This window comes from Lactuca virosa, chromosome 5 (genome assembly GCF_052849685.1).
Source record: "Lactuca virosa cultivar CGN04683 chromosome 5, Lactuca_virosa_CGN04683_v6, whole genome shotgun sequence".
Classification (NCBI taxonomy): domain Eukaryota; kingdom Viridiplantae; phylum Streptophyta; class Magnoliopsida; order Asterales; family Asteraceae; genus Lactuca; species Lactuca virosa.
Genome location: NC_136430.1, coordinates 214,203,469 through 214,230,015, shown reverse-complemented (window position 1 = coordinate 214,230,015; position 26,547 = coordinate 214,203,469). Strand labels below are relative to the sequence as shown.

Sequence of the window (26,547 nt, the reverse complement as noted above, 5' to 3'; positions counted from 1 at the left end):
TCAGTAAATCACCATCGTCCCCTTCATCAGAACTTTCTTAAACCACATCCACAATGTTATTGCTTCATGATTCACTCTTGGACTTCTCATTCTTCAGATGTGGACAATTTCTCTTGAAGTGTCCCTTCTCCTTACAATTATAACATTTTGCGTTCGATGAACATTTAGACTTTTACTTAGAATGTGATATCCCTTTATTTCCCCCTTTCCTCTCTTCTGTCCTTCCTCTCCCTGCAAACAAACCGAAACTGGACACCTCCTCTCCAACCGAAACTTTTCTTTTTAGTTCCTTGGACATCAGAGAGTCATTCACATCATTGACAATGATCATTGTCCTACCATAAAGCATGGTATCAAGGAAATTATCATATGAGTTAGGAAGAGAACATATGTTTATGAACGTATGATCTTTATTTTCAATCTTCACATCAACCCGTTGTAGATCCAAGATGATGCGATTGAAGTTATCTGGAGGATGTTTCACTTGGGTACTTTCAAACATTCTAAGAGTGTACAACCTTTGCTTCTAATACAACCTGTTAGTTGGTGAGTAGTTCTGGTACGTGTCACAAAGTTTATCCCAGAGCCCAGAAGCAGTTGTTTGATCCACAACCTCCCTCAGTACGTCATCTGTCAAGCTCAATAGATTGGAACTATGTTCCTTCGTCAGAATGTCCACCTTTTTCTCACCAGCCATGTCCTTTGGCAGTTTTACTTCTCCTTCCAGTGCCTCTGCACACCCTTGTTGAACCAGAAGAGCCTTCATCTTCACCGTAAACAAGGTGAAGTCATTTGAACCATTGAATTTCTCAAAATCAAACTTGTGAGTAGACATATTCAATCACAGGAATACAAACCGTAGCTCGGATACCAGTTGTTAGGAAGTAAAGCGGATAACTAGCAAAACTATAAGCACACAAGACACAATATTTATGTGGTTCGGTCAAGGTGACCTACGTCCACAAGCAAGAGGCGAGTATTCTTTATTTCAGAGCTCTCAAACAGAGGTTACAAGTACAATTACATAGAGATTCACCTATCACTCTATAATTCAAGATACAAAATGACCTAGCATGCATCCCTATTTATACTTGAGGGATTAGACCTAAAACCCTAATGGGCCAAGTCCATTGGCCCATGAATTGAGGTAACCAATCATATTCCGCTAAGCAACATCTACTGGAACATTCTTGAGAATCATAGAGGACTTCATAGCATACTTGGCTCATTAAGGACCAAGATGATCCAAATTGCACCATGATGGCGCAACAAGTGTATAGATGCCGCAACAGGCTTCAAGTGTGGCACACGAATATCTAGATTGGAGCAACAACACCACCTTGGCACAACAGCAACATACATGGCACAACAAGGCCATGCATGGTCAAGAGCATACTCCATGGCTCAATAGGAATACCCCATGGCGAAAGACGGATCCTCATGGTGCAAGAGGAAACCCTCATGGCGCAAGAGGGAGTAGAATGGCGCAAGAAGGATTGCCCTTGGTGCAACAACATTCTTCTTGGCCTATCCCTTCAAGATATGGCGCAACAAGCTTCCCTTGTTGCTCCATATCACTTCCAAGTGCTCAAAACCTCTTCGAGGTTCTCCAAACCCCCTTCGGTACAATCCGTTCCTTTGGCACTTGATCCGTTCCTTTGTCAGACGATCCATTCCTTTCTCAGATGATCCGTTCCTTTGTCACACACTCCATGAACCCTAAGTGCTCCATTGAGTTCCAAGTGCTCCAAATGCTCCATGAACATGATCCAAATGCTCCATGAACATGATTTAAATGCTCGAGTCATATTAAAAAATAAACATATAAATTTTGTGAGATAATACCCCAATAAATACAATAACGTTTAAATAAAAAGTAATATTAATAAAAACGAAAACTATAAAAAGAATGTATGTAAGTGACAAAAAATATAACTTTAAAATATAATAAAATATGAAAATCACAACTTATAACCTACCAATATTTTAAATTTAAAATTATAAATAATAAAAACTATTAGATAAAAATTTCTTGAAAGTGTAAAAATGAAAATATGTTACCATCAAAGTCAAAATATCTATTTTTAAAGAGACTTTTTTTTATTTCTTTTATTATATGTGAAATCAAGTGAATATGATTTGGTTTTAATCATATTTAGAATAGAAAAAAACACAAAATGAACAATAACTTTGTAAGAGAAACTCAATTTGATAATATATATATATATATATATATATATATATATATATATATATATATATATATATATATATATATAAATGTTCAATTGAGAAAATAAAAAAGGTTGAGAATGGGGGAATCATTCTCAGCCAATCATTTATCTAACATGTACACCTTAAAAAATGCGCGTGTAATTTTTCAGTAAGGATATATTTGTAAATTAGCAACTTTTTTATATAGAACTTACATGTTCGTTGTTATCAGTTTCCAATTTGATGATATCTTTAGCTCGTTTGATTTGGATATGAGGAATTCATTATCAAGATTCTTTTCTTTATATAACTCGTTAGCAATTATACGTATTTTTTCCATTAATCGTGGAGTTTTGCATCTTTGTTTCAGTTTTCTTCTTCGTATTCAGTTTCCGATTTGATCAGGTATGTATATCGTTTGAATCGGATATATCGGAGTTCATTATCAAGATTATTGCTTTATATAATTTGTTTGGAATTACTTGTATTATTTTTGTTTTTGCTGAAGTTTCAAATATGTATTGAAGTTGTTTCATCGGATTTTTGTTATGTAGTTTGAGATCTTTATTTCAAATCGAAGCTGATTTAATTTTCAATCAGATATATCGTTGTAGTTTTTACGCTCTGAACTGAGAGAGATTGTTTAATTGCATCATCTGATCGAGTTGATTTAAGTTTCTTTCAGATATTTTGTACGTTGAGGTGAGTTATATTCGAAATTAACCAGGTTTTCATATTTACAACTTTTTTTGTGAGATATATTCGATATTAAGATTGTTTTTGTTTATTTATACAGATCATTTGGTTTATTATGTCGAATTCAAGTGTTATTGATGGTGATTTGTATTCTTCTATGTGTGAGAGTGAAGAAGAAGATGTTGATAACTCATTTTTTGAAGGTATTAGTTATTGAATTATTTGTTGTTTTTAATTTTGTTGATTATCATTTATTGACATATGAATATGTTAATATGAATAAATTGTTGTCTTATTCATATATGAATAAACGTGTGATAATTGTAATTTCGAATTTATTATTATTTTCTTTTTATTCATATATGAATAAGTTATGTTTATTTTATATATTTTGAATCCTCATGATTTTTATGTATTCATATATGAATGTTTTAGTAATCCATTAATAAACATTGTTTTTTATTTTATTCATATGAATTTCATGTAACCATATATGATTGTTTTATTCATATATGATTGTTTTATTCATGTATTATTAGATTGATTTAGATTTATAATTTTTTAGGTGGTGAATCTTCGAGTTCAGTAGATCAGCGCAATATTGTGGTTATATAATTAGAGAACATGTCTATAAGCCAGATGTACCTATTCAACTTATTCCATTTAAAGGTTTAATCTTCAAATCATTAAAGTTGGCCATCAAAATGTATTCTGAGTATGCTGAAATTGGTGGTTTTGATGTGAGACTGAGCACGCAGTCAAGGTTTGAGAACAAGATTATAAAGAAGAAACATGTTATTTGTAATCGTGGTGGCAAACAGAAAAATAAATCTTGTGACACATTGGGTACAAATGGTGTTAGGAGGAAACGAAATTCAAATTCAAGAGTTATTGGTTGTCAAGCAAAGATTGTATTTGAATCTGTGTATCAAACTCCATATTATAAAGTTTTTCAGTTCGATGAACTTCACAACCATCCACTTGAGAAGAGAAGTGATTTAAAAAAAAGCGAGGCATATGTCATATTCAAAAAAAGAGTTTATAGTGCGTGCTTCCACATCAAAAATAGGCCCAACTATGGCTCATAAGTTGAGGGCAATTCTGAGAGGTGGGTATGAGTTTGTAAAGCTCAAAGTAGTTGACTAAAAAAATTTAAGGAGAGATATCAATAGGGTTATAGGTTATAAAGATGCCCAAATGATAGTAAACACAATGAATGACCATCGAGCTCACTATCCAAATTACTCATTTGAGTTTAATTGTCAAGATCATGTTTTGGACTGTATGTTTTAGGCTGATGAAATTGAGAAGGCATATTATGCTGAATTTGGTGATGTTATCTCGTTTGATGCGACTTTCCGAACAAACAAGTAAGTTATTCTATCTACTTTTTTATTGCTTATTCATATATGAATATTTTAACTTTTATGTTTCATGTTCAGTTTTTATTGTTGAAATTATTCTAATAATATACTGTAATTGTATTCATACATGATTATTTTTATATTTACTTATGAATACATCAAAAATTGACTTTAATGAACACTTTTTTTGTGTGTGTTAGGTATCGAATGGTTTTTGTTCCATTTACTGCTATTGACCATCATAAAAAACCAGTTACTGTTGGAGCGGGTTTGCTAAGCAATGAAAGCATTGAGTCCTACTCTTGGTTGCTTAAAGCGTTTCTTAAAACTCATGGGAAAGAACCAACACTTGTTTTAACTGATCAAGATGCTGCAATAAAACAAGATATTGGGAATGTTTTTCCTAATCCAAAGCAGTGATTATGTATGTGGCATATAATGAAGAAGTTGAAAAACAAGGTATTATTTTATTATATTTCAAATATGTATGATAGTATTTAGTTATTCATAGATGACTATAGTAATTTTTTCAAATATTAGTTTATTCATTTATGAATATTTATTGATATTTTACTTATTGATATTTATTCATTTATGAATAAATATAGAAGTTTATATTATTTTTGTTTTAATAAAGATATCAGATGATTTATTTACAAACACAGACTTTAGAAAAAGATTCTCGAAGCTTGTTTGGGACATTAATATGAAACCTGATGTATTTGAGGTGAAATGGGGTTTGCTTATGAAAGAATTCAATTTGGAAGACACGAGATGGTTTAAAGACATGTTTACAAAACGTGATTCATGGATACCTGGATATTTTAATGATATTGCAATGTGTGGGTTGATGAAGAATACGTCGAGGTCAGAGAGTATGAATTCATTCTTTAATACCTACTCAGAAAGTGGTAATTTAATTTTGAATTTCATGATGAATTACGACACTGCCATTCAAAAGCAAAGGAATACTCAACGAGAGCTTGATAAGGCATCAAAGCATCATATAAAATGCAAACACCTCGAGAAATAGAACTACAAGCATCAAATGTTTATACAAGTACATTATTTTTTGAGGTGGAAAAGGAAATATATAAAGCAAGTTTTTTCTGTAAATACTCGTATGTTGGTATTGAAGATGGGTGGGAAGTTTATATTGTGCAACACAACAACACTAAAAGAGAATTTAAAAATGAATTTAAGGTAATTTAATAGTTTTTTATGAAAAATGTAATGTTTATATATATTCATATATGAATACTAATATATAATTGTTCATATATGAGTATTCATATATGAATGTAAATGTGTAATTTTTGTTTAAATTGTTTTTTCATTTTTTTATTATGTTTTTGTATCAGTTTGAAATAAAAGCTGAAGAGAAAGAAATAAATTGCAGTTGTGAACATTTCAAGCGTATGGGTGTTTTATGCAGACATGCTTTTACAATAATGATGAGATGTGGTGTGAAAGAAATTCCTGAAAGGTACATTCTAAAAAGATGGAGAAAGGATGTGATATCAAGAAATTATCGTTTTATTTCTCTTCAATCTGATTCAGGGGATTGTGAGAATGTGAAGCTAGTCAACGATTCATATTATAATTTTGAATCGTGTTTGGATATTGTAAGAGATGACAAAAAGAAATTGACTTTGTTTGCTGAGAAACAACAAATGTTGTTAAAGGAATTTGAGAGTGAGAGTGATTATACATCTGTTGGATTGAAAAGCAAGACGGATGGTGAAGTCGAATGCAAGCTTATGGGTGTTTCTATTCCTATTCCAAAAGAGATTAATATTCATGTTCCTCAAGTTCAAAGCAATAAAGGTTCTGGAATCAAGAAAAGAATTCCAAGTGCAGGTGAAGTAGTATATGAAAATTCTAAAAAAGAACATAGAATCTGTTCAGGATGTGGAAAACGAGTTCCTCACAATTTACGTACATGTTCAGTAAGAATTGCAATTGCTCAATCAACAAAAGACATTTAGCGTTTTTGTTTTTGTTTTTGTTTTTGTTTTTATGTTTTTTGGTTTTATTCATTTATGAATATATGCAGATAATAACCATAAACAATAATATTCATGAATGAATAATACACATTTATATTGATATGGTAAATTGAGATTTGAAATATATGTTCTTTTAAAATGAATATATCATATTTGTTTTTTAAATAAGTTATATTAAATAAGTTATATTGATATGGTAATTTTATATGTGAAATACACATATTATTTGTAAATTATTCATAAATGAATACATAATATGTGGATTTATTTATCATTGAAGATGTTATTATTTACATATTAAAGGTGAATGAATATACAATGTTGGTATTCAATTATGAATAACTTAAATAAAATTGAAAACTAGCATAAATGAATACAAATATGTGAACTTTGTTATACTAATAAATAAGTTATATTCATATCTGAACTTTTTTATGTTCATATCTGAACTTTGTTATACTAACATATTACTCCTAAATTAATCATAAATGAATATATCATATTCATATTCATTTATGAATAAACAGAAATAACTTTGAAAATAATTGAATATAAAAAAATGACAGAAATAAGCAAACTTGGTTTTACTAATAAATAATTTATATTCATATCTGAAATTTGTTATATTCATATCTGAACTTTGTTATACTGACATATTACTTCTAACTTAATCATAAATGAATATATCATATTCGTATTCATTTATGAATAAACAGAAATAAACTTTGAAAATATTTGAATATAAAAAAATGACAGAAATAAGCAAACTTGTTTCTCTTACATAATCGTTCAACACAAGATAATAAAACCTGTTCATAACCATTTCACAAACTATTTAAACGATGTTCAATAACATTTAACAAACCATCTAAAACTTGTTTTGTAGAATCATCTTACATGTACTTCAAATTCATTCATCTTCAACACAAACTGTTCTATACCATCACACTTCATCACAAGTAATCATCAATATTCTTTAAACCTTTTTTGAATTGTTTTCATAGCCTTGTATGCATGAGCAGTACGCACTTTGAATTCAACTCTTTGATATTTTTCAGCAAGATCCAACACCTTAGCCTTCAACATGTTAATTTCAGAAGTTAGCATTCGGTGTGCATACCTTTGCTTGAGCTTCTCTAAAGTAGTTTGTTGAATTTCACTTTCTTTATGAAGACATGGTTTCCACTTGGAGATTGGTTGTCCCATATAGGTCTCCATATGTCTCATTGCAAAGACCCCACAATCAACTTTGTTTTTAACTGTTCTCTATGACATTTCAAGTCGTTGGGGTGTGATACTTTCTTTTGAGATTACATTTGCTCTTGGATGGTTTATAAGTATCTCACAAACAAATTTTTCTGATCATTAAATAAAATAAAAGTTAGATGTGTAATAAATTGGTTCTTTTATGTTGTTGTGAGTTGTGTACATACCAAAGGTTTCAATAGTACTCCATATTTCCCTTCATAATCCCCCTCAACTACACTGTTGTCCAGAATTTCAATTGATGGTTTCTTTAAGTTGAAGACAATCACAAAAATGCGAGCACTTCCAACAACTGGAAAGAATACATGTTTTTATGTATATAATGGTAAGTATTTTGTTGATAATATATATATATATATATATATATATATATATATATATATATATAAACAAGTTTAATTAACATACCATATCAATATCTTTTATGTTTAAGATTTTTTTGTACCCATCGGTACTGTCATGAAAGAAAGTTCTCCTTTAATTTTTCATACTTTCTTTCATCAGACAATGTTGAAGTTAGATAAGTAGTCTGTAACCAATATAATTTTAAAGGATTAGTAAATTGTTAATCATAAATGAATACATCATGTTGGTATAACAATCATAAGTATATACTAAAGATATTTATTTTTGAATTTTTTATTCAAAGATGAATACATAATCATATGTGAATTTTAGTTGAATATACATAATTATATTAAAGAATACATCATATTGGTATAATCGTATGTGAATTTCAGTTTGTAAAAAAATATAATATTCATAAATGAATACATCATATTGGTGTATTCATTTATCAATAAAGAAGAAATTAAGGTTAGAACATCAACTTACAGAAACTGCAACTTTCAAGAAGAGTTTGTATGGTGAATTTCCAAAATCCCTTTCCAGTTCTTGGTGGTTAAGTAAATCAGCCCAAGTGTCTAAAACTTCTCCAAAAATATATGTGCTTGCATATAGATTTTCCATAATTGCTCTTTCTGTTATCTGATCATATTTTGTATGGACAACCACATCTCTACAAATATATAATCAAAATGTCATACATTATTATCTATATAATAATCATATATGAATGTCTATAAAATAAAGTTACTTACGATGTATTCCCTTGCAAGTTGAACAACCACTAACATACAATACTCTCATGATGTGTCAGTTTAGGTTTTGTGTCTATTATTCTGCATTTGAAAGGTGATTTGAAAGCTTCAGCAAGCTTCTTCTCTCTTGGTTGATCCTGATCATACTTTTATGGTCCTACTTCAGTAGGAATTGCTACAGAGATTGGTTTTGGATTAAGAACATTTTTGTTTGCTAATCTGATAACAACCTTCTGATGGTCGTCTTTGATTTGTTTCTTTGTAAGTGGTTTTTTTGGTGAAGATTCATTAGATTTTTTACTTGAAGTTTGATCTGAATCTTGACTGAGACCTAGACTAAAGCTTGGATGAGTATCTGCATGCTAGGAGATTTATCATATAAATAGTTGTAAGTTAATTATAATATTTTTTTATATTTTGAAATGTTTTTCCAAATTGTTACCTCCTTCATTTCCTTTTGTCTTGTCAGCTTTTTATCCTTTTTTTGTTTTCATTTTCTAACTTTTTCTTTCCTGAAAGATAAAGAAATTTGATTAAGTAATTCATTTGTGAATAAGTAATGTATTCATTTATGAATAAGTAATGCATATCATTATTTATGAATAAGTAATACTATATTTTTTATTTATTCATATATTGTGTTATTTATTTGTGAATAATAAAACTTATTATATTCATTTATTAGTGAATCAGCAATTTACCTCTATCTTCTGCATTTTCTTTCTCAATTTCTGTTTGTTTATCTACACCTCCATCTTTCGTGTTCTTAGTTTCTGCTCCTCCTATATTTCCATGTTCAGAGTTTTCCTTGCTTGAAACATATACATCATATATGAATATTTTATATTTTTTACTCATTTATATAGTGTATTATTCACTTATGAATAAACAATGTTATTAAAAAAATCAATATAAATATTGTAATATATTTTAAATCATTCATTTACCTGTATCATCTCCCTTTGTTTTTTCAACTTCTTTTCCTTGTTTATGTACACCTTCTGATTTTCTCTTTTCTGCAAGATCCATTTAATGTTATATATTAAATATAATTAATTTATGAATTAGTGAATAAATAACAAGTTGATAGTAACATACCTTGAATAACTTGACTGATCAGAGTATTAGTTTTACTTCTAGTCATTGGTGAGCCTGGTCAAAATTTAATAAACAAAATTGTTATTGTGTATTAATATTTATATATATTTTTTTTAAAATAAAAGTAAGACAAAATTTACCTATATCAATATTATCCAAAATAGTTTTCATTTCAGGGTCATTCGAGATTTCATCCACAATGTTGTCAACAACTTTATCCAACAAATTTTCATTTTCAGTTTGTTGAATAGTCTCTTCATGATTATTTGTTTCTTCAGCATCATCATCTTTTTTCTCTTCATCATTGTTATTTTCATTGTTCTTTCCATCTTTCTCTTTTACTTCAGTTTCACCTTCTTTTTGATTCTTATCTCCATCATTCTTTATTCCTTCATTCTCTGTTTCATTTGAATCAAGCAAATAATCTACTTCCGGTTGACTTTCATCATTATCATTGTCTTCTTCACCATTTCCCTCTTTATCTTCATTTTCTTTTTGATCATTTGTTTTTTAACCCATTATTGGTGTCAAATTGATTCCTTCACCTCTAGTTTCATTACTTGGAAATTCAAAAAGTGTTGTGCTTTCAGTTTTTTCTTCAACAATTATATTTGTCATCTTTTCTTTGAAAATCCTAAAACTTTCCTTTTCAGGGAACTTTGTTATCGCATCATTGAGCTTTGAATTCAACTTTTCCTTCATCCTCTCAAAACTATTAAGCATTTTAGATCTTTTTGATTCATATGCCTATGTAATAAAAAGAAGTATGATTAGAATTTAATATAATAATTTAATGTAATCATATATTATTAAAATGTTTAAAATAATTACCTCAACATAATCATCTTCATGTTCAACTTCGTCTTCATCTTCATCTTCGAGATCTATATCTCCTTCATCTTGTTCATTAACGAATTCTTCATTTAATACTCCAAGTCTAAATCTACCTTCTTCTTGTTCAAATGTCTCTCGATATCTAATCTTCGCTGAACTCCAATAACAAATTGTTGGACGTTTACGTGTTACCGTTAAAGCTTCTGAGTGGATGTTATCAGCATAGAACAACTGCACATAAATGATAACTAACTGATACTCATATATGAATAAGTAATTCAAACCATTACTTATTCATACATGAATATATATACTCATATATGAACAATTAATATTATTTTTTACTTATTCATATATGAATAAGTAATGTAAAGCATTAGATGTGAACAAGTATATTTTTCTTATTCATATATGAATATGTGATATTCAGTTATGAATAATTAATATTATTAAAAATTGAGTATAAACATTATAATAAGTTACCACCAACAAAGCTGAAGGTCCAACAAAGTAGTTCTTATCTGAGTATGGTATGTATGAGTTCTTTGTTCTGACAAGACAGTCCAAAACAGAGCTGCACCAGTCTATGTTGATGATATCTGTTTTTCTTGAAATATAACTCAAAGGAAACATGTTGCATTTTCCCATTGATGTTGACTCACAAAACGTGTTGACAAAAAGAACTAAGAAGTTCAATTTGAAATTGAAATAAGCTTTTGTGGTACTAACAATAACTTTTTTGATCGCATTCAATCGGATAATTAATCCTTCTTGAAACTGTTGCTTCCATTCATCATAACTAGTATCATCTTTAGGCCATTGATCCATTTGTGTAAGTATGGTTCCACCTATTGGAATGCCCAACATGTCATGAACAGACTGTGGTGTTACTTTCAGTTCATTTCCTTCAACATCTATCAACATTCTCTCATAATCAAATTTTTGAAGAATATAAAATCCCAGCTTAAGTGGTATATATGTGATTTTCATTTTTAGCAAACGTCCAAAACCCATAGATCTTACACACTCTTTTTGTTTTTTTCTCAACCCAAGGATTATAGATAGTAATGACTCTGGTGAACATCTGTTTTTCATCGAGTAAAATTCCTTTACCACTGGTTGTTTTCTCTCTCTTGATTGGTGACTCCTTTTTTTTTGCCTTCTTTGATGGACGACTACTTTCAAAATCAGATTCTGAATCATGTAGTTGTCGTTTTTCAGGAGTTTTCCTTTTTGATGGACTTTTTCTGCTTTGATGCTTTCTTTTCTTTGGTGTTTTTGTTTCTTTTTTATCTCGGAAATGAAAACATATAATATTTGAATAAGTTATTGATATATGAATATGATATATGCTTGTTGATTTATTAATATTTATTTATTACAAAAATATAAGTAGGATATACAATTTTATTCATGTATGAATATATTAGATATGATAGGAATTTTGTACCTTTCGCATTTTTCCTCTTCAAATCTGTTTCTATCATTGTTGTGGGGTATTTATCAGAAATTCAAATCTTCTTACCTTCATGAATTAGTGAGTAGAAGATAAATAATTTTGAAATACATTTTACAAAGAAAATATTTTATATTGATAAAAGAATAAATGAAGATAACAAATATATATATATATATATATATATATATATATATATATATATATATATATATATATATATATATATATATGAAGATACTGAAGATCAATCACCAATTTCAAAAGAAAAATGTTCCAAAACAAAACAACATAAATGTATGAATAATTGTTTCCATACAGATTAGCTTTTAAATACAAACAAAGCTAAGCGATATACATTTATTATTATATGAATACATGAATTCAATAGTTTTTTTTTATTATAAAACATATATAGATTGTGATTAAATTATTCATATGTTAATAGAAGAAAATTATGGCTGGGATATATAAGTTATTCATAAATGAATATAATAGATGTATACATATTTATATATTCACATGTGAATATATATATATATATATATATATATATATATATATATATATATATATATATATATATATATATATATATATATATATATATGTTATATTCATATGTGAAGATACTAAAGATCAATCACCAATTTCAAAACAAAAATGTTCCAAAACAAAACAACATAAAGGTATGAATACTTGTTTCCATTCACATATGATTAGATTTTGAATACAAACAAAACTAAGCCATATATTTATTCATATATGAATACAAGAATTCAATAGTTTTTTTTAATATAAAACATATATAGATTGAATTATTCATATGTTAATAGAAGAAAATTATAGGTGGGATATACAAGTTATTTATAAATTATAGCAGGGATATAAAAGATATGATATGTATTTTATACCTTTTTGATTTTTCTGCATTGATCGTGTTTGTCTCATTGTTGGTGAATCTTTTTTGGAAATGTTAGTCTTCTTACCTTCATTCATTAGTGAGTAGAAGATAAATGAGTTTGATATTCACAAATGAATATCTGAATAAAACATATATATTCATTTTCTTTTTCACATATAAATATGTATTTATATTCATATGTGAATAGAACATATATAAGTCATTTTTGTTGTATTCATATTTGAATAATGTATATATATATGACAACAAATTATGTTCTATTCATATATGAATATAACATACATATTCACAAATGAATATTTGAATAAAACATATATATTCATATTTTTTATTCACATATGAATATGTATGTTATATTCATATGTGAATAGAACATATATAAGTCATTTTTGTTGTATTCATATTTGAATACTGTATATATGACATCAAATTATGTTCTATTCATATGTGAATATAACATACATAATCACAAATGAATATTTGAATAAAACATATATATTCATATTTTTTATTCACATATGAATTTGTATGTTATATTCATATGTGAATAAAACATATATAAGTCATTTTTGTTGTATTTGTATTTGAATAATGTATATATGACAACAAATTATGTTCTATTCATATGTGAATATAACATACATATTCACAAATGAATATTTGAATAAAACATATATATTCATAGTTTTTATTCACATATGAATATGTATGTTATATTCATATGTGAATAGAACATATATAAGTCATTTTTGTTGTATGCAGATATGAATATTAGTTTTGCTTGTGTTCAGTAAGGGTAAGTAGTTAATATTAGGAAAACATAAGTGAAATGTGAAGTAACGTTTATATTTTGACAGACGAGTTGTGAATAAGTATGAAAAATGAAGAGAAGATGTAAAATCATTTGTATATCAACTAATAATGGATGATTCTTACAAAAATTTCAAGTAAATCAAGTAATAACGAAGGAGGGTTACGAGAATGAACGATTATTACAAAATTTGAAGTAAACAACCTAGTTTGAAGAATGAACAGTGTGAAAACAAAATTTTTAGTTCTAAATCAACTAATAATGAATGGAGATTACAGAAAATTTCAAGTAATCAAGTGATAATTTTAGAAATGATTAGAAATCGTTAAAAATTGAAGAAAAAAACGCCGATGGTTACCTTTCGTAGTCAAGAGTGAGAAAATGGTTTCGTTCATGTTTTCATTGGAAGACAATTTTCTTCGTTTTCTTCTTATCGATGTTGAGAATCCTTTATGTTACTGAATGTTTTTGCAAATGGTTGTCGTGTTATGGGGTATCGAAGAAGGAAATGATGGTTTTCTGTCGAGATTTGATGTGTGATGAAATTACTGAACTATCGGTTTAATGTTTTTGGGTTATTTACAAATTTGCCACCGCTCATTAATGTATTTGGATTATTTACAAGTTTGCCACCGCGCGTTTTTTAAGCTTATTAAATGATTGGTTGAGAATGGTTCCATCATTCTCAACATTTTTTTTCTCAATTGAACCCTCCTCTCTCTCTCTCTCTCTATATATATATATATATATATATATATATATATATATATATATATATATATATATATATATATATATATTGATATATGAATATTATCTGTTGTGTCGTTACTGTATGCTGGAGCGCTTAAGCGGTGGATTTGAAATATTCAAGAATATACATACCTTTATATTCACATATGAATATTACATACCTCTTTCGCACCAGTACGTGCAAGAGTTTTGTGGCAATATATATATATATATATATATATATATATATATATATATATATATATATATATATATATATATATATATATATATATATGGTCCAAATTTGTTTTCTTATTCTCAACTATATAATTGTTCTCATTTGAATTTATATATATATATTATTAAGATTTAACAAAATATTTATGTTTGTTTTTTAAATGACACTTGATCATATCACTTATAATAAATCTATTTATCTTATTATATCATAACATACATAAAAATATGTTTCTTTTAACAATATTAACTCTTATTAACATATATTAAGTAATAGTGTACGATAATCAGCCCATACATAACAACCATACGCTACAAATTAACTGACCTAACCGGCCTGGTATTGCAACATGGACCAGGCCGGCTCTCTGTAGTCGGACGCCTCTAGGAATGCATCCGAAAGAGCATCACCTTAATTAAAAAGTATTTCAACGCTAGTCACACGACATCCCGGGAAATAGAGAAAAAAAACTCTACTATTTTATTAAAGGGTTATATCGTTATTATCACATGGCAATACTACCAGTCTACCACTCGAGTAACACTAGTAACCAAGGATCCACTATCTGTATTTAAATACCTTGGTAAAGATAGGTAAAAAGGGCATCCTTTTCCAAGCTATCTTTCTCAATAAAACAACATTAAGCATCATTTACTTCCGATTCTAACTTAGGCATCAGAGAACATTACTGGGACTCCCTTTTGAAATGATCTTGACCTGGTGTCTATCTATTTTGTAGCGTATCTTTCTTTATAGCACCATCGCATGAGCTCATCCCAGAAAAAGCCTTTGTACATCCCGGAACAAGTGTTAGACCTAGAAGCTACATAGCTTTCTTGGTAACATCCGAAATAATCATGCAAGACAAGCACCACACCTCACGAACCTCGTCAAATTCACCATTCAGTCTAATCAATTTAATCCTTGTGTTCACCCTACAAGTACTGCTTTACCAATAATAACGCCAACAAAACAACTAATTGTGGAGGCAAGGAAAACTAGAAAAACAAATTTGGACACTATGAAAAGAATAAGTAGTTCCAGCATAAGGAAGTCGAACACATACATTGACCATCCAAGTCAACTCCTAGACACAATGATAAAACTATGCAAATCATATCACCCTTTCTACAACATTTGGCGGCAACCACAATATGAATACATCAAAATGTCCAACCTTACGTACCGATGCCGCTACCATTTCTATATGCATAATGTCATGGCCTCAATTAACCAACCAATGTAACTTTCCCCGAACATCTTTAGAAATCAAGCAATACCACAAATTTATTGGATGCAACACACAATTACTCTAGAAGCATCGCCAGAAAGGAACATAAATTTCAACCATTATGGTGTTCTGCGATCAAACAATTCACCTCTGATATGAAGTATCTGTAGGTACCAATTACCAGTGCGCACGAACTTACCTGCGATTTCAAAGTATGTCGGTTCTGGTGATCACATTGAAAAATACAAATGGAAAATGGACTCCTATTAGTTAGACAATAAATAATGGTGCATATTTTTTCCAAACATGTTGTCAGCACATGCACAATTATGGTATTAAAGTCTGCCGGTAGAAAGCATACATAATTTCAACCAATTACGTGAAAACTTCGTGTGAAATTTCATACAACAAAGGAAATACACAATGGATGCTTAAGCTTCCAAGGATGCAAACAAAGAAAGGATGAGTCGTTACAAGCCTTTGTATTTAGATTCAACAAAGCAACATTCAACGCACCAGAACGAGTAGACAAAATGGTTATAGCCGCCTTCACCTATGGGTTACGCCCATGGGTACTCTTTAAAAAGCTAGTCGGTAAACCACCAAAGGCCAGGAAAGACATGATGGAAAGAGTGCATTGATTCATGATGCAAGAATAAGAAGCGTCAAAAAAGATCAAGAGCGACCAGTGGGATAAGTTGTACCCCAACAAAGACAATCGGACACCATTTTCCTCCGCTGCTGTATCCATTTTGTTTCTACCACCACTTCTTATTAGCAGGTAATTCTGACCCTGCTGTGGGAATCATTCTTGACGTTGCATTCCATTTTTACCATATCTTTGATTCTCTTGGATGGTAATTTTGATGTAAGGAGACAAGTAGAATAGTAAGAAAAATAGCAAAGGAAAACAAGGAGATAAGTCGAATAGTAAAGCACATGGCCGATATTGCGAGTTTCATGATTCCACCTGGTATGATACCATCGAATGTACTATGTTAAGAAGGGAATTAGAGACCAAAATACAATCCGGACAACTGAGTGATCTAATGAGAGTGCTTCATACCAGGAAATTGGAGACTAACGTATTAGTAGTTGACATTTATGCGCTCTTTAAAGTCTCATTTGAAATTTATTACTCTGGTTCGCAAGTTTCCTTTTTAAAGAACCCTACTGATGTCGGTCGATATTTAAATAAATGACGACTTTCTTGCTGCTTTTTTATAAGTTTTTTTTCTTTTGGATTTGGGGATTATTGTATTTGGGGTGTTTTTCCAATGAACTGAAACTGGTATTGGTGTAATATATCTTCATTTTCTTACTTCATTTGAGTGCATTGGGTTTGATTTGGATCGTCCCTTCCAATAAATAGAAAATTAAAATTTCTTCAGCCCATTAGTAGCATAGACTTGATCATGATGTTAAAGTAAATAATTGTTTTCCCTTAATTGGTTATTTCTCTTAAAAATTTTCGTGAAATTTATGTCAAATCACTTAGGTCTCATTTGATAGTTGCTGACTAAGAAAGTGTTAAATGGGAAAGGTCTGTCTAAGTAATAAATTCTGACTGAGTAAGAAAGCATGTTGTCTGATTGTATATCTGAGTGATGAAAAATGACTAGTTTACCCTCCTACTGTTTAATAATTGTCAAAAGAGTATTTTCGTAACTTTAACAAGGAAACCTATATCCATCAATTTGATGTTAATCCAAAACAAAAACATTGATTTTCTAATGAGATTCACATCATCAATTTCATGAAAATTTATCTTCATCAATTTGATGTTGATTCACCAACCCCAACATACTTTTGTCCATTTGAGATTTGCTTCTTCTGTGACACGATCTACATATCATAAATTAGATTAACAACAAAGATGCCAATTTGTTGTATCATAGTGTAACGTATAAATCAGATTAACATAAACCATAAACTCAATTTTAGAAAATCATAAATAACAAAAATCATGTCATACTCCACAAACATTAGATTAACATAAATCAGAAGCAACAATATGCTTCACAAAATCAATTACAGGAAATAACGAAGCTATCATGTATAACATCATTAAATAATGAAGCTATCTATAATTTTTTTCATCAGACTCCAAAAAAATTAGCTTTCAGGGAAATCAAAACAAACCTGGTGATGGAGAAAGAAACTCTGAAGAAGGCACAACGAAGACTGCGATGGGATAGAAGGACCAAAGAAGGAAGGATCAACGTCGACGACCGGTGATGGAGAGTGTGGAAAAAGTTGCATCGATGGAGAGGATGGAGAGCTGGCGTCGTATCACATAGGATGCATTTTAGGGTTGAAAAAATTATATTTCAGGGAGGAGATCGTCGGTGGAGGCAGACGATGAGAAAAATGAGAGGAGGCAGTCGATGAAGGCCCTGGTATGGAGGAGATCGTCGGTGGTTATCATAGAAATCTTCGATGGCTGGTTGATGCATGGCTATGGAGACGCTGCAAGAAGATAGAGGCGTTAAAAGAGAATGGTAGGGAAAGGGTAAAGATGGAAACATATCTCTCTTTCTCAGTCAACTACTTTTCCCCTTCTATATGAATCAAATTAATCTTACCTAGTCAGATGCCCAAAGTTGGATTACTACACACTTTCTGCTGACCTAGTCAGCTAAAAATGTCTTACCCGACTTGGTCAGATGCGTATCACCATGACCTTAGACTGTATATTTTTTATATGAGAACATATATATAGGAACGTTTCATGTTGTGACCACCAGCTGTTTGAGATTATTCCTCAAAGAAATTTTGTAGATATGATAATTTTCTTATGTCTTATAGATGAACGTCTGTAAGATTTTTCTAATAATTATCAAGTGTTATATTGCAAGTAATTTAAAACGCTTCAGCTTAAGTTGGATTACCAAACACTTTGTCTTTCAAAAAGTGTTTGGTAATTCAAATTTGGGAACCTAACTCAATACGACTACATATTTTGTATCTAAGAACATGTATATATGAAGGTTTCGTGTTGTGACCACCAACTGTTTGAGTTTATTCCTCAAAGAACTTTTGTAGATATGATAATTTTCTTATGTCTTATAGATGAACGTTTGTAAGATTTTTCCAATAATGATCACGTGTTATATTGCAAGTAATTTAAAAAGCATCAGTTTAAGACTTATTATTAATGTTATATTGGTTCTATTTTTTTTAAATCAAGATTACTCAGCAAACGAGCCTGGTTTGATTGGTTGGAATGGTAAGTCCTTGAGGCCTTCCTTATCTTTTGCCTCCACGTCCCAAAGTAGTCATTCCAAAATTCTATCCCCATTTGTGAGAGTTTAAGGCCTTAGTGTGGTTCTTGTGAGTTCTTGAGGAGAATGAATCTATTGGAGAAGCCGTGGTGAGTTTGAAGCTTGAAGATCTAGCATTTTCTTAATTTTTACAAGCTCCAGAAAGTATAAAGTTCTACACTTGATGAATACTTCCTTAGATCTTGCTAGTTCTTGAGAGTTTGTGCCTTGTGGTCCAATAATCTTGGTATATGGGTTTGGATTACTCTAGACCAAATGAGTTATCCTTTCAGATGTTTTTGATTGTTGGTGGTCATAAAAATGTGATCTTGGTCCCTATGTCCCATCTATGCAAGAGTTATGAAGCTTGGGTTTTGGGTAGAAGTTACGGTTTGGTTTTAAGCACCTTCTAGTCATGCAAAGTCATAAAGTCAAAAACTTTATGATTTGGTAGGTTTTTGGGACAAATCTGAGTTGTGGACATGAGGTCTTAATGTAATAAGAACTTGTTGAGGAGTGTGAGTGTTGGTCGAATACCTTGGGCGTACCCATTGGTACACAACGTGTACTGGTGAAGGGCCTGTAACTAGGAGAAGGCATCACTATCTCATGCGTAGTTATTGTGTATGCAGGGCATACTCAACCTATGTTGACTCCTTAACTTTTGACATTGACCTTTGACCATGGATTTGGCTAAGTGTGACTTAAGGGCATATGTTGTTATGCTGTAGTGATCTGTTAGATCTGGATGATTATCTGTTCGTTGTTATGTGTTTTATCTGTTGCATATGTCGACATAGTATGGTTGGGTTGAGGTAATACTGCTCTGTGTGGAAGCCATGAAACATAGGCACAAGCCAAACATAAGTTGTAACTCGGAAATGCAAGCTAGACTTATGTTATGGGCCGAGAGTAGTCCAAACATGAATTGTAGGCCAAGTGGGTAAACCAAACTCATGATGTGGGCTGAAGGGTAATTAAGTATGATGATTGTGGACCTAGTATGCATGTTGTTATAAGTTGTGTAATGGTATTTTGGGGAAACTCTCTAAGCTTTGTCTTATATTTTGATTTTTATGGTTTCAGGCATTTCAGAGGATATGGGAAAGGGGAAGGCTTTATCAAGCACATCTTCGAGGATTTTATGTGTTTTGAAGATTTTGGGATACTCTGATTCATGTTAATGACTTTTGGGAACTTGTTGTAAAACTTATGGATTTTTTGATGGTTTTTAAAATGAAATTTTTGCATTGATTTTTGGGATGTTACAACTTTCCTATTGGTCCATGTCTCTCGCATCTCGACGAATCTGGGTGTCAGATGTGCATATTGTGCATAGTGTGCATGGCACGCGCATGATTAATATTTTATAAAAACTCATATCTCTCTTATATGAATCTTGTTTATAACATTCTTTATATATTTGTGTAGCTATTGATGAGTACTACAACTTTCCTTCAGGTTGTTTTGGCTAACTCAAACTTCCATTTTTAGCCCATATTTTATGATTTTTCAAAAAATCATATATTCTCCATACGTACTCCATTTTTAGCCTTATTTGTATCAAAGTTCTTATCTTGAGGAGTACTATGACTTTATTTTTATTGACCTTAGCCAAAATGTTGGGTTTAAAGGGTTGCGCCATTGGGCCTTAGTAGTTCGGTCCATTATGTTCTCTCGGTTTGGGCCAGTCCAACCGTGTTAATCTTTCTAGGGTTTAGTATATAAGGTGCATGCATGCATCCTTGTCATTAACGCTTTTCATTATTATAATATTAATTGTACTATAAACCCTAGCACACCTCTACAGAGGAAGTTCTTAATCGAGCTCTTCTGAGGTGTGACTATATTTTAATCATTCGACATACGGTTGATTCATTGTGTGTGCTAGTGTTTGTTATTCTTATTGATTTACCTGTTAAAGATCTAATCGATCTAAAGAGTTTTCAACTCATCAATTGGTATCAGAGCATCATACCCTAACTTTGTTTACTAGTCTGATCTTGAACAGGTTTCAAAAAAAATCATCATGTCTGTTGATGATTCACAAACAAACCCAATCAACATCTCCAACAGTATCGGATCAACCACCAAGATTCCTATCCTATATACTCAAGATTATGAAGTTTGGACGCATCACTTTGAAGACTATGTGATTGGTTCAGAGGATAATGGATACTTAAAGGGTTGCGCCATTGGGCCTTAGTAGTTCGGTCCATTATGTTCTCTCGGTTTGGGCCAGTCCAACCGTGTTAATCTTTCTAGGGTTTAGTATATAAGGTGCATGCATGCATCCTTGTCATTAACGCTTTTCATTATTATAATATTAATTGTACTATAAACCCTAGCACACCTCTACAGAGGAAGTTCTTAATCGAGCTCTTCTGAGGTGTGACTATATTTTAATCATTCGACATACGGTTGATTCATTGTGTGTGCTAGTGTTTGTTATTCTTATTGATTTACCTGTTAAAGATCTAATCGATCTAAAGAGTTTTCAACTCATCAATTAGTATCAGAGCATCATACCCTAACTTTGTTTACTAGTCTGATCTTGAACAGGTTTCAAAAAAAATCATCATGTCTGTTGATGATTCACAAACAAACCCAATCAACATCTCCAACAGTATCGGATCAACCACCAAGATTCCTATCCTATATACTCAAGATTATGAAGTTTGGACGCATCACTTTGAAGACTATGTGATTGGTTCAGAGGATAATGGATACTTAATCTGGGAAGCGATTACTATAGGTCCGTTTGTTCACTCTGGTACAAACAGAACAATCAAGACGCAAAAGGAGTACAACCAACTCGTGGTTGATGTAAAGGATGTTCCTCAAGACGAAAAGGAAAAGCTTGTGAGCAACATTAAAGTACTAAGAATGATCAGATTCTCCTTACAATCTGACACATTCCGGTTGGTTAGTTCATGCACGACGGCAAAAGAGATATGGGATAGATTGAAGGAGTTATATTCCACCGATGAGGATCTTGAGCATTCTATCCAAACTTTACTGCTTTCAGAGTTTGGAGAGTTCAAGCAAAAACCATAAGAGAAGCTCATTCAAGCCTTTGATCATTTCAATCATCTTCTCAGCAAAATGATAAAGCATGGCTTAGAAAGGAAGGTAATTGAGCAAAAGGTCACATTCATGAATGGCCTAAGAACCGAATGGATGGCGGTGGTGTCTACAGTGAAGTCTCATGAACAATTCAAAGCTTACTCCTTGGCCAAGTTAGTGGGGATTCTAAAATCACACGAAAGTGCAGTGACCAAAGAAACGAATGTGGTTTCAAGCATGGGATCTTTAGCTCTCATAGCAAAAGGAAAGAACATAGCTGAAGAAGAAGAGGATTTAGATCTGTCAGAATTTGATCTAACCAATGAAGAATATGATATGATGGTCTCTAATCCAAAGAATTTCTTGCGTAGAAAGTTTCCTATCTCCAAGAACCGAAACCGGCAAGGAAGCTACAGTACTGATAAAGCAAAGGAGGAACCGAAGAACTCTCCTCAACATGAAGAACGAGAATGAAGATGATGAAGCCTACTACCTGCGAAAGCTAGAAGAAATAAAGAAGAAGAAAGCTGCTACTAACAACACTATGAATGCTTTAATTGTGCATGAAAATCTCGTAGACGATGAGTTTGGTGGTGTGGAAGTCTGATCTACAGACTCGGAGGACGAAGAAGTTTGTAAGCCCACACATGGCAGGGCTTTCGTGCCAAAGAAGTTGAAAGTGAAGGTGCAGGGAAGTGCTTGATGGTGACCGCCGGAGTGTCACAAATGAGAGGCTATACTACTGATGGGAGTTGTGATGAAGCAAGGGAGCGAGAAGACAGATGCTTCGCTACCAAACCAGTTGGTGAGCAGATCAACGAATGCGACCAGTTGATCAAGAAGGTACAATCAATTCTCGAATCATTAAAAATCCCTGTCACAAACTATGAAAAAGAACTGAACAAATTAAAATCTAAATTTTCTAGTTTAAGTGGTAGTTTAATACATAATTGCTTAACAAACTCTAACCTAACTGATCAACTCAGCAGGGTGTCTTCGAAGAGTGAGGAGAGACGGATCTGGATTGAGCAAAAGGAGATCGAGTTAGTTAGGATTAAGGATGAGACAATTTATTTGCAAAGGGATAATTTAAAGCTTTTAAAACAGAGAAATGTTTTTTGTTTAATTGCTAAACGTTTATATTCGAATATTACCCAATTGCATCTGAATTGTGAAATAGGAAAGAAAGTTCATAGAATGATTCTGCCCTTCCTTTTATTTAAGGAGGATGAAACTGATACTGATGTATATAACTGTGAAGCCGTTGTATCTTCTAATGAAATTTCTCCAGCATACAGAATTGGTCTTGATAAAATCGAGTCATTCATCAAGTCCAAAGACCATAAGGACATGCTTAAGAACCTTTTGGACGAAAATGACAAATTAATAATTAAAACTGAAACCATGCAGAAGTTTGACTCGTTGAATGCCAAGTTAAGTTCGGAAAACAAAATTGATGTTGAAAATACTTCTGAATTTAATGAGGATGATGATATGAGTGAAATATCCGTAGGGGATGAGGTGGACTGTTTTGAATTTGTCAAAAGCGAACCCGGACCTATCAAAAATATCATCTCTGAAAATTCCGTTGAGTTCGCTCGTATATCCCAGGATAAGTCCAGAATTCGGAAAGAAAAGGCCGTGGTATATCAAAAGGTTCAAACCACACCAAATCAGATTTATGCAGTTACATGAGTCACACAGCAGCAAACAGCCGAACTAACAGCAATAGTAAACGAGGACAATGCTGAAGGCTGTGAAGAGCACTTCTGGTCAGCTCCAATCGACAATGCTGAAGAAACGGTTGGTCTGTCTGAGAAAACATCATGGAGGGTCAAAGGCAGATATGTGGCAGAACCACTCAACAAGCCTACACATTTTGATGTGCCAAGCACAAGTGGCACCAAAAAGATTCCAAGAGAACCAGTCAAGGCGGCAAGCGAAACCTCCTCACTAAAGAGCGAAACTCGTGATGAAAGACCGAAACCCAAGGTTAATATCCATAAAACTCCAGAGAAGTGGTCAGAGCAGAAACATCAACGTAATAGGAGATATAAGAAGAATCTCTCTAAAAGGAAGCAGTTTTGGAAGTCCCAAAACCCTAATTATGTTCACTCAGACAAATCTTCACTCCTTACAGAAGAAGCAAAATCAAAGTGTAACTCTACTCCTTGTACTCAATGCCATTCCTGCAGTCAAGCGAACCTAAAGAGTAGTTTCAGATCCCAAAATGGAAGCAAACGAAACCAAAAGAGTGGTTTCAGTTCTCCATCTTCATACGGCAAGAACCTAAAGCTAGGTTTCGCTCCTAAAACTCATCCCTTTCACTCAAAGAAAAATCCAAAAGTGGATATAAAGGGAAAAGGGAAGCTATTCTCGGAAGATGAAAAGAAGACAAAGAAAATGTCTGCTAACTCTAGGAAACAGAACCAAAAGTTAGTGAACAAAAAGAACACTATTCCAAAGTCTGAAGTTAAAGAAACAAAAGCTAACAAAATCAAAGTTTTCACAATCAAAAGAAAAGATGAAACAACCTTAATAAAACAAAGTTTTTTGGTTGATTCTTCTCTTATTATTCCCTGTTCTGTAAAAGGATCACAAGGACCCAAGAAACTTTGGGTTCCTAAATCTGCTTAATTTTTGTAGGTTATTCGTGACGAGCAGTTCGATGATGAATGGTATATTGACAGTGGCTGCTTACGTCACATGACAGGGAGAAGGGAAGAGCTACGAGAGTTTCGGGCTCTGAAGGATGGTGGATGTGTCAAGTATGGAAACAATTCTTTTGGCACAATAAAAGGCTATGGAATGATCACAAATGGAGATTTATCGATCAGAAAGGTGGCATATGTAGAAGGCTTACAACACAATCTCATCAGTGTCTCGCAACTGGTGGTGGGAACAGGACTGAAGGTTTCGTTCGATGATGAAGGGTCAAAAATAGTAGAAAAGAAGACCAAGAATGTTCTGCTGAAATCTCAAAGAAAAGGCGAAATGTATCCATTGAACCTTAATCCAATACGAGGGAAGCCATCTATATGCCTACTAACGAAAGCACATTCTAACGAAAGTTGGCTATGGCACCGAAGGCTCTCGCACCTCAACTTCAAAGACATCAACAAGCTAGTTCTTGGTGATCATGTGCGAGGACTTCCACTTCTCAAGTTTGACAAGGAACATTTATGTGCTGCATGTGAAATGGGAAAGCAAAGCAGGAAAAGTCATCCAACTCGTGTTAATACAAAGATCATCGAACTGCTTGAGCTCCTACATATTGATCTGTGTGGACCTTCGGCTATTGAAAGCATCGGTGGTAACAAATATATACTTGTCATAGTTGATGATTTTTCTCGTTTCACCTGGGTTTTCTTTCTTAAACAGAAATCAGAAGCAACGCCCAAGCTCAAAGTCTTCATAAACCAAGTTGAGCTTCAACTGCAAAAGGTGGTTAGAAACATTCGCAGCGACAATGGGTTGGAATTCAAAAACCAAGTGTTTAAAAAATTTCTTGCCGAAAATGGAGTGTCTCACAATTTCTCTGCTCCCTATACTCCACAACAAAACGGGGTCGTTGAAAGGCGGAACCGCTCGTTGTGTGAAGCAGCCCGAACCGTGCTCAGCTTCGCTTCGTTGCCCCTGTATTTTTGGGCTGATGCTATTGTCGCTGCTTGCTACACCCAGAACTGGTCTTTACTCAACAAGCGATTCACAATAACTCCTTATGAAATTCTAAACAACCGCAAGCCTAACGTCAAGTTTTTCCATGTGTTCGGTTCAAGATGCTTTATCTTCAATTATAAAGAGAACCGAAACAAGTTTGATGTGAAGGCAGACGAAAGAATTTTTCTTGGGTATTCGCTTACTTCAAAAGCATACAGGGTTCTGAATAAACGCTCAAAGAAAATCGAAGAAACATATTATGTGTCGTTTGATGATAACTACGTGAAGAAACTCACATCAACCAAAGAACCAATGGATGAAATCTTTCCTCAAACTGGTCAAGTCTCGATTCCCATTTCCAACTTATTTGAAGAATATGCAAAGCTCTTTGATGAACCAGGGACTGCTATTCTCTTTGAAGCGAAAGCAGCTGACAACGAAGTAGATAATCTGAAGAAGGTAATTAACGAAGCTGCTAAAATCATGGAAAGTGAACCTTTAAGTTCAAGTGGATCTCAAGAATCTGCAAAATCTCAAAAGCCAAATGAATCTTCCCATTCTACTATCCAGGGGAGAATCCA

General features: G+C 32.1%; 1 protein-coding gene across 1 annotated transcript; it reads left to right on the top strand.

The window, feature by feature from the left end:
* The first annotated feature begins 1,280 nt into the window (after window positions 1-1,280).
* LOC145112340 (protein FAR1-RELATED SEQUENCE 1-like) lies at window positions 1,281-6,262 on the top strand. Its single transcript, XM_079048514.1, has 9 exons — window positions 1,281-1,623; window positions 2,585-2,619; window positions 3,011-3,113; window positions 3,580-3,923; window positions 4,204-4,280; window positions 4,475-4,670; window positions 4,912-5,265; window positions 5,361-5,477; window positions 5,636-6,262. The coding sequence occupies exons 1-9, from the start codon at window positions 1,281-1,283 to the stop codon at window positions 6,260-6,262; spliced, it is 2,196 nt and encodes a 731-aa protein (XP_078904640.1).
* Window positions 6,263-26,547: the final 20,285 nt, after the last annotated feature.